The following is an 18,247-nucleotide window of genomic DNA, read 5'->3' as shown; positions in this document are numbered from 1 at the left end:
GAGAGTCTAGAGAAGAGAGACTCAGTGTAGCCAGGCTCTAGAAAGAGGGGTTTGGGTTACATAATTTCTTGAGTGATAATATAGCCTGTGTGGTGGAATTATTATTAGAGAGATAAAACCAGACCTGTATAAATGTAACCAAGGAAGACATAATAACAACTTAATGTCGAAGTTACCTTTGCCTATTCTGTTTTAAAAATAAACGTTTATTCTTGTTTAACTATCCACTTGGCCTGTGTTTGGAAATCCCTGCACGCTACTGCCCTTTTAAAAAAACACACAGAGGTGTTGGGTCAAATAAGACAGGATTGTGTGGTGGTGAGGAATCGTTACGTGGGTGAACAGCAAAAACAGAGAGAAAAAAGGAGAATCACTGTCAGCTACCTCAAGCATGTTAACAAAGTATGGGACTTTTTTCTTTTTATGTATTTTTCTTTCTTTCTTTATAAGAATTATTGGAAATGCTGGAAAGTTAACTTAATACGAAATTGGTTTTGTAATAGAGGCTTAATTAGATTTAGATTTACTGATAACAAATGGAGATAAGCAGAAAGTCATGGGGGTAGGGGAAAAAGGAAGTAGGGGTGAGAGAGTATAGATTATTGTTTGCTCTTGTATGTTGTGATGCTCTTTGGGATGGAAGTCAGTCTGAAGAAAACGGAAGTTCTCCACCAGCCGGCACCACAGGAAGAACACTACCATCTTCATGTCACTGTTGGCAAATCTGTGCTTAAGTCCGTTCAGCAGTTCACCTATCTGGGAAGCATCATCTCCTCAGACGCCAAGATTGATAAAGAGATCGATCACAGACTAGCAAAGGCATATAGTCCATTCGGAAGGCTTCACAAAAGAGTCTGGAGTAACAAACACTTGAGGCAAAGGATAAAAATCAGTGTGTATTGAGCCATTGTACTGTCTATTCTCTTTTATGGGTCTGAAACATGGGTCACCTATCGCCAACACCTACAACTCCTCGAACTCTTTCATCAGCACTGTTTACACACAATTCTAAATATACACTGGACTGACTATGTGACAAATCTTGCTGTCCTCGAGCAAGCAGGGATCACAAGCATTGAGGCCATGCTATTGAGGACTCAGCTGTGCTGGGCAGGACATGTTTCTAGGATGAAGGACCATCACCTCCCCAAAATAGTATTCTACAGTGAACTCACCATGGGTCAGCGTAAGAGGGGCGCCTCAAAGAAGAGATACAAGAACTCCCTGAAACAACATCTCAGGCTTGGCCAAATTGATCACCAACAATGGTCCGCCCTGGCCTCGCATCGGGAGGCATGGAGACGCACTATCCACGATGCTGCAGCCTTTTTTAAAAGCTCACACATGATGAGTCTTGAAGAAAAACAACAGCGCAGAAAGAACCACAACCCGGAAACATCACCCAAGGAGACTTTCTGCTGTGCTTTCTGCAACCGGACTTGTTTATCTCGTATTGGCCTTTTTAGCCATCAACGCGCTTGTAGAAAGCGCGGGATGAGTCCTTCCTGAATCTTCGTTCGCGAAGTAAAGCCAGAGAGGTGTTGTGATGTGTGAATTACTGTTTTTGTAATTTTTGTATGTATGTTTATTTTTGTAAATGAGAATTGTTAATAAAGGTATTTTTAATTTTTCTTTTAAAAAAGTATAGGACTAAAAGTTAGGCCTCAGAGATGGAAACCATAAAAAAAAGGTTGGTGAAAGAAAGTTATCCCTGCATGCACAGTGAAAGAAGCTTTGAAGTGATCTGTACAATGTTTGAAATGTTTTTGTTGCCTTATGCGAGGCTTCCCTTACCTGGTTGGCTCATTTCACATATGAGTTTTATCAGTTTTGGATTAGAAGTTTGCTGAAATATGTTGAACTCCTTTTCTTTCTTGTCATGTAGGACTCTATCTCTACCCTTTCCATATTATTTCTGCCTCTTGCAGCAAAGTTTCTGCTGAAATAATTCCCAGCAACATATCTATTTCTTTAACTGAGGCATACCCGTATGAACAATCCTTTTTTAGCCATATTTGGCTGTCGCTCTATACAAATTGAGGTCATGTATGACATTCATGATTTAATTACTCAACTGGCAAGCAATACAGTTTCTGAACTTACGTATCACTATAACCTAAAAGCAACATACATAAAAAAGACCCCAGTTAATGGATAATGACTAACTAACAATATCTCTAGGGGTATATTATGATTACAGATGTGTTCCCATTCTTGTTATGCCACATCTTTTCTTGAGAAGTTTTGAGATAACAGGAGGAATGTACACTTTCACTCGGGTTATGTCTATTCACACATATTGTTTATTGACTATATAAAGCTAACCAGCTTAAAATGATAGGCTCTCCAAAAGCAGCTAAGAAAAAACATCTTAATTAGAATATTGTGACATGTCACTTTTATGCTTTCAAGATAAAGGAGCTGAGTAGACCAGGGAAGGGGAGAGCTGGCTTACCTCCAGGGTTTCCTAATTTGTAAGGAAAACCTGCTGACATTGCTGTCAACTCCCACAAAAGGCTGAACACCCACAGGCAGTCCACACCACCCCTCTTCATCTGCAAAGGTGGACCCACCAAACCAGAGCATTCGTAGGTACAAGCTGTGAGGCAGAATTATTTTTTCTCTTCTGCCCCAAACATATGAACATGGATATGCCTCCAGTGGCTGCCTATCACCTCCTTTGTCCCGGCCAAGTGGGTTAGTAACAACAAATCCTATCATAAGGTTTTCCTGACAACTTTCTTCAGAGGGGTTTGTCATTACCATCCTCTGAGGCTGCAAGAGTGTGACAAGGTCACACAATGGGCTTTTCTTTTCAAGCAGGGTTCAAGAACACTTATCTCCAGGGTTGTCATCTAATGCTCAAACCACTATATCACGCTGGCTTTGTTTAAACAGGTAGGTTTCAAAACGGGGGTGAAATCGTGTTTTATCACTTGTGCAGCCATTCCTTTTGTCATCCTTAATCACAACAAAGCAGAACGTTCATGCCAATTTCCTGGACCCAATGAATCTATTTATTATATTACATTTATATGATAGGTCTATGCACCTGAAAAGGAGTAATTTACAGAACTGCACACACACCTCAGAACTGGCACATGTACATTGTACAGAACTGTGGACTGGACTGATATTTTAATTATCATTGCTTACCGAGATGTTTCGGAAATATTGGTGGCATTTTCTTTTTGTCCATCTAAGAGCACTTCCGATATCTTATACTGAGATTCAAAAAGTAGAAGTGTACCTAAATCACAGCACAGCACATTCAATAACCTGAAAGATGTAACATATTGAACAATATTAGTTTTAAGTCTTGGCAGTGCAAGAATGCTACACAAGAACTATATAAGACTTCACACACATATACATATACATATATACATATATATGAGTGATTCTTTAAAAATGTAATATAGTAGAATAAAAAAGTCACAGTATCCTCAGCATTTCCCCCCACTTAGAATGAATTTAAGCAGACACACATTATCAACACATTTTAAATACACACTTGTGGTGAATAGAATATGGAGCTGACCAATGAGAAGGCAGCTGGAGCTCAGCCAATGGCGTGTGGGCTGGGGAGATTAACAAGATTCCGAACTGAGAGTCAGTAGTCAGTTGGTTGACAGTTGGGACTGTAGAACCCTGAGGGAAGAAGGTTCTATCCAAGCCAGTGTGAGGGCTTTGGGTTAATGGAGTTTCTCAGGGGACTGGAAATTGGATTTTGGAGTCCCAAGGAAAGGACTTGGGTCACAAGCAGACTCTAGAGTAGAGAGTGCTGGGTTGTGTACCTTGAATGTTGTTGATAGCCTGTGTGGCTTGAGCACTGAAAGGGGAAATTGACAACACTAGTTATATGTATATATGGTAACTAAGCAAGATAACAGTAACCAGTTTTTAAACCATTTTATTAATTTCATTCTGATATTCAATAAACTTTTGTTCTTTGTTTCAAGCATCACTTGGCTTATGTTGACTTCAAGGACAGTAATGCTACCTGCATTTTAAAATCTTTTGGTGTTCAAGGTGGAGGCTGACAAGATATAAACCTCCACATACATAGTGACTGGTGGTAGCAGTGGGATAAATATAATCCCTCAGGACTGCCATCATCCAAAGTCAGTGTTAAGGTAAAAGTTAATTGGACGAGGCCTTCACAACACTGAGCAGACAGAGAATGTACCACATTGTAACATGACTTTATATCAAGTCTTGCTATTAGTCCATGCCATCAGCTATTGTCTACTCTTGAATAGACCCTTTTACCTGGAGATGCCAGGTGCTGCTTTTCACAGAGAAGTGAAAGAAAAATCCAGCATGACAGTGCAGTTGACCCTTCCTAGTGGCTACCAATAACATTACTAGAGGCGATGCAGTCCCAAATTCATGAACTTAAATGTTTTATTCATAAAAGTATTCTCTGTAATCTTCAGGATAAATACTCATTTTTAATACTTCAAGGAGTTATAAAGACAGATTAATTAAAATCAATATGAGATTTTTTAACACTTTCACAAGGATTTATGGAAGAACAAAAAAAAAAACCCTCACATTTTTATTACTAACAGCAATATCATTCTGAAAAAGTCCTAGTATGAAAAGATTATTATGAATTACTTACAAGCAATCAGTCTAGGGGGAAAACAGTATTATGATGCATTCAGGAATCAGTGTGACATTAATGAGTGACAGCGCCCACACACCTTGTTTTAGGCCAAATATTCATTTTTGAAAAGCTTCCTATTCCCCTGTAAGACATTAATGCTAACCATGGATGGGATTGTTGAGATATAGAGTCCATAGTAAAATGTACAATGTGGGATTTAATAGCAACAGTCCAGCCATCCACCAGCCAGGGGTCATCAGCCACTCAAGCGCTGGCTGGGGGGGATTTGAACACTCCGTTGACAGTTGGCCTTGGCAGTTGGCTTTGGAGGTTGGCTGTGGATTCCGTTAGAGTCAGCTGACTTTGTGGCTTTCTCTGTTTGATGGATGGTGGACTGTGTAGATGTTTGTAGATACCTCTGTACATACTGGAACTTCTTCTAAGAATAAAAGTCTCATCTGAGAGACCTTTGTCTACAGTGTTCTTTTCAGTTATTCTGGAAGGGGAGAGGTGTTTCTCCAGCTCACAAGCTGCTGCCTACAGATTCAAAGGAGGTGATCCTGGCGCCAAATGTAGCAGTGGTACCTCTTCATGGACTGCGCTACAAAGCGCTAACAGGGATATGGGCTGGAGGTGGCTTCCACCTTCCATGACTACCAATTTTTGGTATTCCAGATTCTGTGATGTGTAGCCTGTGTAGAGGCAATATTCCATAAGCAAGAGACATCTGGAAACACTAAAGTCTAGAGAAGTGTGTATTTACTTCCAATCCTTTGTTCTGAAATTAGCAAGGTATGGCCAAGGTATATACCTTTATTAATACCCCACATTTCAAAAACCTTAATAGCCTCTATTATGTCTTCTTAGTACTAAAAAGAAGATGTGATCTGTGCATCTACTGTTTTTCATCTCATTTTCACTGTGGTCTGAAAAAATACCTGAGTAAAACAGCCTTCTTCAAGCAGTGCTCTTTCTCGAGGGAGGCTGTGAACACCAACTACAAAATATCCAGTACAGGAAATGAACTAAAATAATTATTCTAAAAAACTTGTTTTGACAGGTACTAGGGTAATAAGAAGAGAATAATAGTTTTAATCCAAATAATGTATTTTGAAAGGAGAGAACCCAATTTAAATTCCTTGTGCATTAACAGAAAAGCCTTGTGACACTTCAGGAGCAAAGCAAAAGCTATAATTAACCTGAGGCTTGTCATTATGTTCAGGAAGAAGGGCACACATGACCAAATGACAATTACTTTGGAATATTTTCTTCGGAGCATCCTTGGCATATTTTTTGGGAGAAGCTAGATATTTCTTGGAATCTGATAAGCCAAACCCTTTCAGCTGGGATCCATTTGGGAAACTATATTTCAGACTTCTTCTTGACACCCAAATTTTACAAATGAGGGACCTATTCTGCAAGCACTTGTCATCATGTGGGATCAGGAGCTCTATTTAATTAACAAATCTTCCAGTTAACCAATGTGCCCCATTCTAAAAGACTGCAGATGAATACAGTCATCAAATGGGCTGCACACAACTTCACAATATGAGTTCTGTTGAAATATATCTGTTTGAGAAAAAGGGGACTGATGTGAACAAAGAACCTGTTTAGAATCCACACTTAATACATTAACTATTCAGTCTGAAGCAGAAGAAATGTAGAGTTCTTAGGGAACAGATGGACAAAAGCAGATGGGTAGCGATAACAGATGGGTAGTGATGACTTAAGATCACTGTCAGGTAGCTGAAGTTACAGCTGCTGAGGACTCATACAAGAATAGTTGAGGAGAAGAACTACAAAAAGAGAAAAAGCATGTGGACTGGCCAGAAAGGATATCTGTCCTAAATGGCCCGCAGACAAAAACTCCCCAAGCATCCTTTCCTTAGATGGATGGAGCCTTGTCAAACCAGACACAGGATATGGAAAACCTAGGCACCCACTGGATCCGAAATTTTCCATAACCAAGCAGCTGTGAATCATCTGTGAAAAAAATTATGACTAATGATGAAAACCTATCACATCTTATTTCTTCTTCCACCAACACAAAAGGATAAGGAACTACACTTACAGACCGAACTCTTTCTTTAATTCTCAATAAGCTTGGCTACATGTGGTGTTATCCAAAGAAAAAGTAACAGTACTTCTTGGCTGTATAGTAAATTTGCTTGAGTGCTTGCTTGATTTCCTTGTATTACTGCATCAAATTGTGCATTTCATATGCAGATACCTACATCTCCATCCACACTTCTGTAAGATTCATAAGAACTCCAACTGCTGTATATACTCATGTATCAGTCTAGTAATTGACCCCAAAAACCTGAGTCAACTTATCCACAGGTCAATGTAAGTACTGTACTTTTACCCCCCCCCCCCCCCCCCCAAAAAAAAAAAAGAGAAGCCATTTCCTGGTGAAGGCAAGAATGTGTCCTGGAAGCACTGACTCCCTCATCTATCTAGCCTTTAGGATGAGCACAGTTATGCTTGCAGAATTTGTATAAGTTCTTAGGCATTATTTTCATTTGCTTCTTCTTTTAGATCCTTTGTAACATGCCTCTAGGTTTTACCCTCAATTTATCCATGGGTCATATCAAAACCTATAATTTTAGACCCAAAACCTTCCCTCAACTTGTACATGAGGTTGACTTATACATGTATTTGAATATATATGGTAGTCAGCACTGGTGAATAAGAGAAACTAGCAGATGGCAGGTTACTGCACTCTGTTAAATCTGAAAAATGAGCCTCTTACCTGAGTCCAAAGATAAGAGATTGCTCATAACTGAATAATGAATGAATTTTAGCTTCTGTGTTCACAATTATAAGTCTGTCAATGATATCCTGAAATATAAAAAAATATTTTATTAATTTGTGACCAGAACTTTCAATAGATTGTTACTCAACAATTCTCATAAAGATGCTATATTAATGTATATGTTTAGGTCATACTTTGAAAGTATAGTAAAGTTATGACTTTTTAAATTAAATTTCCTCACAACTGGCTCTTATATTAACAGAAAGTAATTAATTTGTATATTTTTCCTTTCATTTAAGTCATGTTTTCTGATGTAAAACAAAATGTGTACAATTAATTTTTAAAACAGTTATTACCAAATACTTTGTAAAATAAATCTCCCAGTACATCTACTTTTAGATCTGTGTGAACATTGGGGGAAACATTGAATAACTAGAGAATAAAATTCCCATAAAAGAAATCACTTCTTAATTAAAAGGTTGAAACAATACAGGTCTATTAATGCAAAAACAAAAAAATAGGACTCTACAAAATGGGCATTAGCCAACATCTTAACACTGTAGTTTCATACAAGCTTATATGCAAAGTATTTTGAAACTTTCAATGCCTCACAAAATCTGCAAGAGGCAGCTCAACAGCTCAAACAGCAGCCATGTGCAAGTTTTCCATTTATGTGGGAGCCCCCTCCAAAATCCCTCATGAAGGGAGCATCTGATATTAACCTTGTTTATGTTTTAAAATGGTGTCATTTATCAGACTCCACACTAGCAATTAGTATACTTTTCATTACGAGAGTGAAGGAACACACTCAATGGCAGGACCAAAGAAGCAGGCAGCGTCTTTCATTGTTCAGTTGTTTGCAAGTCAGAAACTTGCAAGGCTTTACACAGTTTAATGACTTCATGGGATACATCCCCAGTGGGACTATGTTCTTCCCCTTTCTTTTGCTGTCTCTTAGAATTTGCTACACAGTCTTTGAAGCTATAAAGATCCATATGCCTAATTCATTTTTAATGACTCTATTCAAACATGTATGTAACATATTGTCATGTTATTTCCATTTTCAGTCATTTAAGACCAAGATAGCTATTGGTTAACAATCTGCTTTTAGGAGAAAATAAAAAGACAAAGAGCAACTCTCTTTTCAGGGACGTGAATACCACTGATCCTCAAATCCTTCTGAGATGGTTATTTAAAGGACCATTCTGCAATACAGTATATTTGGTCCTATGTACATACTTAGGGCTCATTCCTACTGCAGTTTGCGGTGAAGCGGGATTCGGGGCAAATGACCGTTCCCATTTGAAACCGCTTCTGATCCTTATTGGATCGATTCCAGGAGGAAAGATGCCCAAATAACTGGGGTTTTCCTGACATTACTTTGGAAGTGGAGTTTTTTTCTGGAAAGAATTGATTCTGAAGCATGCCCAATAAATGGGAACGCCAGATCAGAATCTATTCTTTTTTTTTGGGGGGGGGGGGGGATAAAAACAATAAAAAAACGATCTATTGCTTTGGCAGTAGACTGATTTTTCTATTATTTTTATTTGTTTTTTAAAAAAATGTTATCTCTCGCCCTCCTCCTCCTCCCAGATCCCGCAGCCTTGCCCTGGAGCAGCTCTCTCTCTCTCCTTTCCCTTCCCTCCTCTCCCCTCTCCTTCCTTCCTTCCTTCCTTCCTTCTTCCTCTCCCATTTCTTTTCCTTCCTTCCTTCCTGCCTACCTTCTCTCCTTCCTGCCGCCGCCACTTCTCTGGAGCTGGCGGGGCTTGTGGCGCTGCTGCCATGCCAGCCAGCACCAGAGAAGCAGCGGCACAGCAGCAGCAGCACCAGAAACCCTGTCAGCCCTGGAGAAGTGGCAGTGGCAGGAAGGAAAGAGAGAAGGTAAGCAGGAGGGGGAGAGGCAGGAGGAAGGAAGGAAGAAAGGGAGTGGAAGAGAGAGGACAGAAGGAACAGAGAAAGAGAGCCACCTTCCCCCGGTTCCAACTAATGGGAATGACAAGCGTTCCCAGCAAAAAAAGCGATTCCACAAAAGGTCCCTTTTCATAGTGAGAACGAGGGACCTTTTGGGAATCGCTTAGTAAGTGGAGCGGAACCGGATCAGAACGCGGATTACCTCAAGTGGGAATGACCCCTTAAAAGAGTAATTCCTGCTTTGCCCTATTGGAATTTGCGTGGTCCCTCAATGTTTTTAACACACCCACAGCCAGACAGCGTTATGGCCATTGGGAGATGGTTATCAATTTGGAGTGGGATTTGCCACCTATGATCCACCTTTCCCCTTGAGATTAATTGGTAATTCAGTGGAACAGCACAGTGGTATAGCATATAGGGAAATTCCCAATTTTCAATCCCTACCATCTTCTGATACAGCCAGAAAAATTCCTGTCTGAAATCCTAGAAGGTTGTTGCCAATCAATGGAAGTGCTGACAAAATTTAGTCTAGAAGCACTAAAAGTCAGATTCAATACAGGGCAACTTCTTATCTTCTTGATCTTTAAAACGTATCTTCCTCTGTTGTGTTAGGAAATAGCAGAGCGCCTTTCCCACTATATTGGCATATGGGACTTCTCTGTGGGATGTATGTAGTTTTCTCTATCCGATCATTCTATGATTCTATGATTCTGACACCTGTTTTAAGATAATTTTCTTACAAGTATTCCATCTGTTTTGCTGAGCATCGCTGCCAATTTTTATGGATTGTTTTGTCTTCCACCCTCTTACTGTAGTCTACTTTAATGTTTTTAGAATTATTTTTTTCCAGTTCTCATTGATAGAAATAGAAAGGCAGCATTAAAATTCTCATATATAACAAATTGCTGAAACACTATTCTACATTTTATTTTCCATCTGATCCATTTACAACAGATACCCCCTTAAGCCAATATCTGGCTTCAGCTATAAGCTAAAAATGAAGAAACAAATTGAGGCTAGAAGAGACAGAGGGAATGGTTGGGGAGTCATGAGACCTGAGCAAGAAGTGATCAGAAACTAACATCTATCTTGTACACAAATACTTATTCTTTACTGGAAAGTAGATAGAAATTCACTCACAGGATTTCAAAGTCTAAAATACGGGTGCACCTCCAGATTTTGGTGAATTGCAAGTCCCAAAAGTACTAACACAGAAGAGGTAAGAGTAAAGAATGCTAGAAGTTTTAGTTCTGCCATACCTGAAGGGCCTCACAATTCCAAAGCTTGGTCTACAAGCTATGGTCATTTATGATGGCATAACCAAAACACAGGGACTCCAAACAGAGTTCTACCCTGTACCAAATTGGACCAAAACGCCGGGGGGGGGGGAGTGGACTCTAGTTTGACACTGATAGTATTAATAATAACAAAGATACATTTAGAGGTGCAGAGTTTGCACAAACACTGCTTTTATGTTATATAAAGAAAAATTATTATCATCCGATTGACTATTTTCACAATACATGTGTAATAAAACAAGACAAAGCAACTTCTTCAAGTTCTTAACTATTTTCTTATGACTGAAACAAAAACAGCATCACACAGAGTACTCTGAGCATATACTGCCCTCACACTGCGTGAGACAAAAGCAATTTTGAAAACATGTGCAGAAACTATGACTATATTAAGCTTCCTTCAGTCATGACAAAGTAATCATTCTACCGAACTGTTTTAAAAAGATTGAGGCTACTTACAATAATATCTGTAGGAACCTCACGAAGAGAATATTTAGGTTTATTAGGTATCTCTTGATTACCAATCAACTCATAAACAGCAGGATAGGATAACAAGTTTATCAGAGCTAGGAAAGACTAAAACAAAACAAAAGGTGAGGAAACAAACAAGATACTATACATAAAGTCTCACTTTTTGCTGAACTAGCTATTACCAGTGTGGTAGGCTTTTGAACTGTGATGAGCAAAATGATAAGTATACATCTTGAGCAGAACAACTCTAATTACAGGTAACTGAAGACATATACCAAGTGACTACTGTACATACCGCAAGGGAAGAAGTCCAGTGCAAACAACTGGAATAAGCATTGTATACAATTACTTAAATTACTGTATATACTTGACTATAAGTCGATCTCATGTACAGTGGGCCCTCCTTATACATGGATTTGCCATGAGCGGATTTGAGCATCCATGGATGGCAAATCCATATTGTCCCCAATGACGGCACGTGTGCCATTGGGCACAAAAGTCCCTCTCCTCCCCTCCTCTTTCCCTCCCATCTTCCTTCCTTCCTTCCTTCTCTCCCTCCCTTCTTCCTTCCTTCCCTGCTTACCTCCTCCTCGTCGCCACCACAGAACCTCATCCTCCTCACTGCCGCCGCCACCGCAGAAAAGGTCGAGTGGTGGTGCTGGAGGCCAAGAGACCTCCAGGCCACCACCCGGCCCTTCAACAGTGGGTGGCGGTGGCAAGAAGGATGAGGCAGAGAGGAGGCAGTGCTGGAGGCCAAGCCTCATCCTACTCGCTGCCGCCGCCGCTGCAGAAGGATTGGGTAGCAGCTTGGAGGGCAAGGTTGTGTGGCGGCCATGAGGACGAGGTAAGCAGGGAGAGAATGAAAGAGGGAGGGAGGGAGGGAAGGAAGGAGGGGAGGAAAATAGGAGGGGAGGGGAGCCACGTTTGTCCCCAATGGTGGTATGCATGCACACTCATCATCATTGGGGACAATGGGACTTGAGCATATGCGGATTTTGGTATGGGGGGGGGGACGGATCCCCTGCATATACCAAGGGCCTACTGTATAAGTCGAGAGCAGATATTGTGACCAAAATTATAGATTTTGATATGACCCATGAATAAGTCATGGGTAAAATTTAGGGACATGTAATGAAGGATGTAAATGACAAAGCAGAGGAAAACAATGCCAACAAACTTACAAAATTCCAGCAGGCATAACTATTTGTGCTCATAATAAAGGCTAGATGGATGAGAGAGTAGAAGGGGGTCAGTGCTACCAGGGCAGATTAAACTCTTGTCTTTCACTGGGGGGTGGTGTGTGTGTGTGTGTGTGTGTGTGTGTGTGTGTGTGCGCGTGTATGATTTAAAGTACAGTACTTACATTGACTCGTGGATAAGTCAACTCAGGTTTTTTGGGTCAATTTTTAAACCTACATTTCTAGACTTATACATTAGTATATACAGTAATATAACAGCTAGCTCAGCGGAGCAAGGATGATAGATCAACCAAGGCTGAAGCCAGAATGACTGATGGATGGCAAGTGATGGAAAAGAATGACATCTGAAGTGTCCCAGATCAAATGTTACTGCCTTTCTCCATCTCCTGTGTCTGCAAAGTTTCTTTGTACTGTGGCATGATATGAGTAAGAGATGGTGCAGTACACCGTTTGTTGGCTGAACAGGAAAAACATAGAAACAGACTGCCTGCAATGCACTACAGTATGCATACAGGAGCCCTGGTCTCCCTTTCTTACCACTGTGAGACAAACAGAGCTTTGCTTTAAGGGTAATCATAAAACTGCCTATTTACAGAACAGACAACAAAAGCTCTTTCTCTCAGCATGTCAAATCCACTTTTTAAAAAAATCTTATAACCTACACAGAAACTAGTCAAATAAAAATCAATCAGGAATGTTACTGCTGTATTACCGTACATAAAGATAGCAAAACTTACAATAAAATGCAGGGAACAATCTGATCTTTCATAAAGAAACATCTACTTCGTTATACAGCAGAAGACGTTTGTTTTTATTTTGCAAAATACACTCATTTACATTGTACCAAAGAACAATGTTATTTGCTGAGGTCCTGATTATTTGTAAGGAATATGGATCATGATCTTTATATGGGTATTGTTGCATTCTGACTATTTTTTTCAATTTGTACATGTTAGTACATATGTATTTATTTAAGGCATTTCTGTATTGCCTCCTGGCCCATAAAGGCACCTGAGGTGATAAATAAATAAAAGCAATTAAAACCATACAAATAGTATTTGCATTCTGTATTATGGCCCTCAGCAGGAAAAATAAAACTGATTGATCAAAACATATTCCTTTAAGTCAAAGATATCCTGATGTGATTAAATGTAACTCTTCTAGAATTGATTTTACTTGTGTTCTTTAAGCTACTAAATTCTGAAAATAGTAAATGCCGAACTAATTGAGTACTTCTTTTTCATTTTACTTGGACATCCAGACTTTTCCCTTATTTTCAGCTTTCCCAGGAAAAAGCTTTACAATTAAAAGTCAGTTACAGCATACATGGCCATCATATGCTATTTTTATTATGGGTTTTTTTTAAATACTCTACTATAACATGCAGAATAGACATGGCAAGTTACATGCAATTTCTAGAAATAAAGGAATATCCCAAGGGCAGTGTGATTCATTTAACACCACATACAGGGAACCAGACAAGATCCTAAATCAGTGGTTCCCAAGCTTCCTAATGCCGCGACCCCTTAATACAGTTCCTCATGTTGTGGTGACCCAAACCCATGAAATTATTTTCATTGCTACTTCATAACTGTAATTAAATAGGTGTTTCCCAATGGTCTTAGGCAACCCCCATGAAAGGGTCATTCGACCCCCAAAGGGGTCCCGACTCACAGGTTGGGAACCACTGTCCTAAAGAGTAAAGATATATAACTGAGCAGTAAAGCTAAAATCATCCAAGCCACTGTATTCCTCATCACCATATATGGATGTGAGAGCTGGACAATGAAGAAAGCAGACAGTAAATCTGAGATGTTGTGCTGGTGAAGAGTGCTAAGGATAGTGTGGATGGCTAAAAAGACAAACAAATGGGTCTCAGAACAGATAAAGCATAAACTCTCCCTGGAAGACTAGATGATGAAACTGAGGTTATTGTACTTTGGCCATGGCATGAAAAGGCAATGCTCAATAGAAAAGGCAATAATGCCAGAAAAGATAGAGGCTAGTAGAAAGAGAGGAAGGCTGCATGCTAGATGCATAAATTCAATCAGGGAGCTCACAGGCCTGTGCCTGTAGGACATAAACACTGCAGTGGAAGATAGAAGGCCTTGGAGTTGTATCATCCATAGAGTCGCCATGAGCTGGGATTGACTCGAAGGCAGTTAACAACAACAGCATAGGAATATGCCCCAAAAAAGAAAAAAAGAAAGGTCAAATCACCTTCTGACAGCTTCGATCAATAGGATCTACTGGTGTTGATCTGGGATGAGTTATTCGGATGTCATCTCTTCCACACTCTAGAACACCCCACAGTTCAATAACAAGTGCTTTTATAAATCCTAGGAAAAAAATAGTTTGTTCACTTCACTGTGCTCAATAGCAGAAGCCTTAGCCTAAGATAATAGAGAGAGTAAACCTTTTTCTTATTCTCAAGAACTTGGAATACACTTAATTTTTAATGCTAACCTGATGCTAATATGTAATTCTTGGATAAAGCAACCACAGCATCTTGCCTTAAGATGACCTCTTAAAGCTTTATCAATACAACCTATTTTTCTCCAATGCCTTTCAAAATACAGCGGAGCAAAGTCACCTTTACATACAAAAAGCGGCTTTGGTTACTGATACATGTGTACTTTGATCTGAGAATCTCCTTACAGAAGATTTTACTCTCTGAAATCCACAGTGTATCTTGTGGTCTATGAATAGACCTAGTAATTGAAGCTGTGTGCTCAAATTGATGCAACATATAATTATTTAAATTTCTGTCTTCCCAAGATGGCTAATCAAAAGTTTAAGAAACAACAACAGTTAGTACATCCTACACTGTTGGCATTTGGAAATAAATACAGTTGGTGTTTGGAAACAAGTACAATGAAATCTTGGTATCTGCGGGGAATCCATTCCCGCAGATACCAAAATCTATGGGACTTCAAGTTCCGTTCTCCCCAATGTCAGCACGTGTAGATGGCTGCACCACAATTCAGGACAACAAGACTTCAGTTAAGCCTCCACTGTCTCCAATGGTAGCATGTGCATGCAGCCACAAAACCATTAGTGACAATGAGACTTCAAGTGAAATCCCAGTTGCCCCCAATGGTGGCGTGGCCATACGCATACACTGCTACTGGGGAAAATGGAGGCTGTCCTTAATGGCAGTGTGGCTACGTGTATGCACCACCATTGGGGATAACAAGTGAGAAACCATCCTCAGATGCTTAAATCCATGGATGGCAAGTTCGTGGATACTGAGGTCCTACTATACAGTTGTCCCTTCTTATACACGGATTTCTTATACACGGATTCAAGCACCCATGGTTTGAAAATGTTCAAAAAAAGTATAAATTTCAAATATCAAACCTTGATTTTCCATTTTTTATAAGGGACACCATGGGAGATCTTGGAACCAAACCCCAGTGTATAACAAGGGTCCACTGTACATGCAGCAAACCCAGTACAGTCCTCCCTCCATTCTCGCCATCTTCGGATTTGCATCCCTCACTTATGCATGAGGGACGAATGGAGGGAGAATGAATGAGGTGCGTGCCTGTGCGCCCGTGCTTATATTCAAGCCAATGGGGATTGAATATAGGCGAAACTCTATTTTTGTGAGGGGGTCTGGAATGACAAAGGAGGGGCAACTGTAAATCCTGTCCTGACACAGTAACAGCATGTATGCAATGCTGTGGCATTTGGACATTCGCAGGAAGCAAAGGGCCTGTACTACCATGGCATATATGCTGTGGCCTAGTTCTCACACCTTGCTACATGCTAAGGAATACTCTGTTATACTAAGTTCTGTAAAAGAAAGTATAACCAATTAGATAAAACACATATCTATGAATTCTTCTTCCAACTCTCTTTGTTCTCACAGTACAACACTGTATAAACTGTAAAAATGCAAAGAGGTAACTCAGAGTTAACAGCAAATTATTGTTTGACATGCGTTTTCTTTGGCCCTTGGGCTTATGCACTCACTCCTTTCTTATGATAATTCTTTCCATTATCTAAACAAATTATGATTTCTTGAAAGCCAGGAAAGGAGGAAGGGATTTGTGCTTCATAAGGAGAGAAGTAAGTTATGGAAAGATAGAGGAAGAAAAAGTGAAAGTTGTAGGTTCAGGAACCAATATAGAATTATGATTTGGCATTATGTGTGAGTTGCCCCCATGAGTAGAACAAAAATAAAGATGAGACAATGCAATAAACACAGAGAAAACAAAATGTGCAAATGGAGAGCTGTGGGGATAAAAGTCCAACTTCTATTTTTAGTCTCATTTATAATCATTTACAATAAGATGAACCAACAAACAAAGACTACCTGAACTCTGTAGAGCTATAGCACCTGGAGCGGTTGCAGACACTTGTGAAACAATTGCGCCATAACCAAACTTTTCACATCCATTGACCTGGTATAAACATTATAACCAACAGTAAATTGTGGATTAGATAAACAAGAGGATCATGATTTACAAAAATTTAACAGCAGCTGTCTTAAATAGCACATCCAGTTTGCATTCAAATCAACTAGATCTATAATCAAATATAGTATTAGAATTTACTAATCTCTATATACTACATTGTGGTGTAGATAATAAATATTTTCAGACAATGCAAGTACCGTATTTTCCGGTGTATAAGACAATCGGGCGTATAAGACGACCCCCAACTTTTTAAATCAAAATATAGAGTTTAGCATATACTCACCGTATAAAGCTACCCTCCTCCTGAGTAGCGCAGCAGCCGGCCATGCACACGCGCACCGGCTTCAAGGGGCATCTGGAGGCCCCTTAGAAGCTGGCACATGCGCTCTGGGGCTGCCGGCTCCCCAGGCCTCCGGAGGCCTGAGAAGTCGGCGGCCCCGAGAGCATGTGCGCCCCGCCATGGGGCTGCCGGGCTCAATCCGGTGTACAAGATGACCCCCGACTTTTGACCCAATTTTATTGGGTCAAAATGTTGTCTTATACACCGGAAAATATGGTACTAAAAATAATGTTTTCTGAACTAATATTCAAATTAACAGATTATTATATCTACCTGGAGATTTTTTGTGAAACTGTTAAACATATATGTCACACATTCATTGACTGTTCCTGTATTCTGAAGCAGCAAAAGTCCTTTAGGTGTTGCAGCAAAATTTAGCAAATCATCCAACAGTGTCTCTTCCAATGCAATACTGGAAAAGATAACCACATAAACCAATGTTGAGAATCAACAAAATAAAAATAGTAACCCACTACAAGTGAAAATGAGAAGGCATCTTAAGATTCATTGTTTGTTTGTTTTTCTCCTCCCACTAGTAAGATTCCTTTATTGTATCAAAGACATATGATATTGTACAAGGATATAAAGTCTGTTCAGTATTGTCTATGCTGTCCAATTTACCACCTGGCTGCAATTAACTAATTTAGAAAATGATCTGTATATCTATATTCTATCTAAAGTGTAGCTGTCTTCCGCTGAAGGTCTAAAGTTCCTAGATGCAGCATATTTAGCTATTAACTATGCTAGAAGTTCACTTCTCTTTAGCAGATAGGCCACAGAATACTCCATGTCTTTGTGATGAGATAACAAACCTTTAAAAAAGAGAGTTTGCATACAACACTGCAAGACTAGAGTTTACATGTTTGAATGTTTCTCCTACCTGACACAGAAACACATAAAGGGGACAACTTTAACCCAGTGATTCTGCCAATGTACTATGTTTTGTTCACCTCTACTGCCGGAGGACATAAAGATAATAAAGCAAATTAGGTAGGAGAAAAAAGATATGAAAACCAACTTAAGGTTTACTGAAACCATTTTGAAAATATCAGATATAGATCTCTACAATTAAATTGTTACATTGTGCAATGGCATTATTGAAACATAAACTGTATGGACCATTATTTCAATTAGGGTGGTTTTAAGTGGGTCAGTTAATACTATGATATTGGCATGCTGGCAGGTGTTATACTTGAATTAAGTTACAAAGTTAATCTATAAGTTAAAATTCAAAATCCAC

The 18,247-nt window shown here is 39.5% G+C and overlaps 1 protein-coding gene across 1 annotated transcript in view; it reads right to left on the bottom strand.

Moving 5' to 3' along the window:
- TBC1D32 (TBC1 domain family member 32) overlaps positions 1 to 18,247 on the bottom strand; it is a 107,007-nt gene that overhangs the window by 59,600 nt on the left and 29,160 nt on the right. Inside the window, exons 19-24 of the mRNA XM_042457025.1 lie at positions 17,281 to 17,419; positions 16,565 to 16,652; positions 14,464 to 14,582; positions 11,033 to 11,149; positions 7,365 to 7,453; positions 3,157 to 3,279 (exon numbers count right to left, since the gene is read on the bottom strand). Of these exons, the coding sequence (XP_042312959.1) occupies positions 3,157 to 3,279; positions 7,365 to 7,453; positions 11,033 to 11,149; positions 14,464 to 14,582; positions 16,565 to 16,652; positions 17,281 to 17,419 (675 nt within the window). The remainder of the gene's footprint in view (positions 1 to 3,156; positions 3,280 to 7,364; positions 7,454 to 11,032; positions 11,150 to 14,463; positions 14,583 to 16,564; positions 16,653 to 17,280; positions 17,420 to 18,247) is intronic.

Source organism: Sceloporus undulatus, chromosome 1, assembly GCF_019175285.1.
Source record: "Sceloporus undulatus isolate JIND9_A2432 ecotype Alabama chromosome 1, SceUnd_v1.1, whole genome shotgun sequence".
Classification (NCBI taxonomy): domain Eukaryota; kingdom Metazoa; phylum Chordata; class Lepidosauria; order Squamata; family Phrynosomatidae; genus Sceloporus; species Sceloporus undulatus.
The sequence above is the reverse complement of the archived record's forward strand: the minus strand, read 5'-3'. Positions and strand labels throughout refer to the sequence as shown.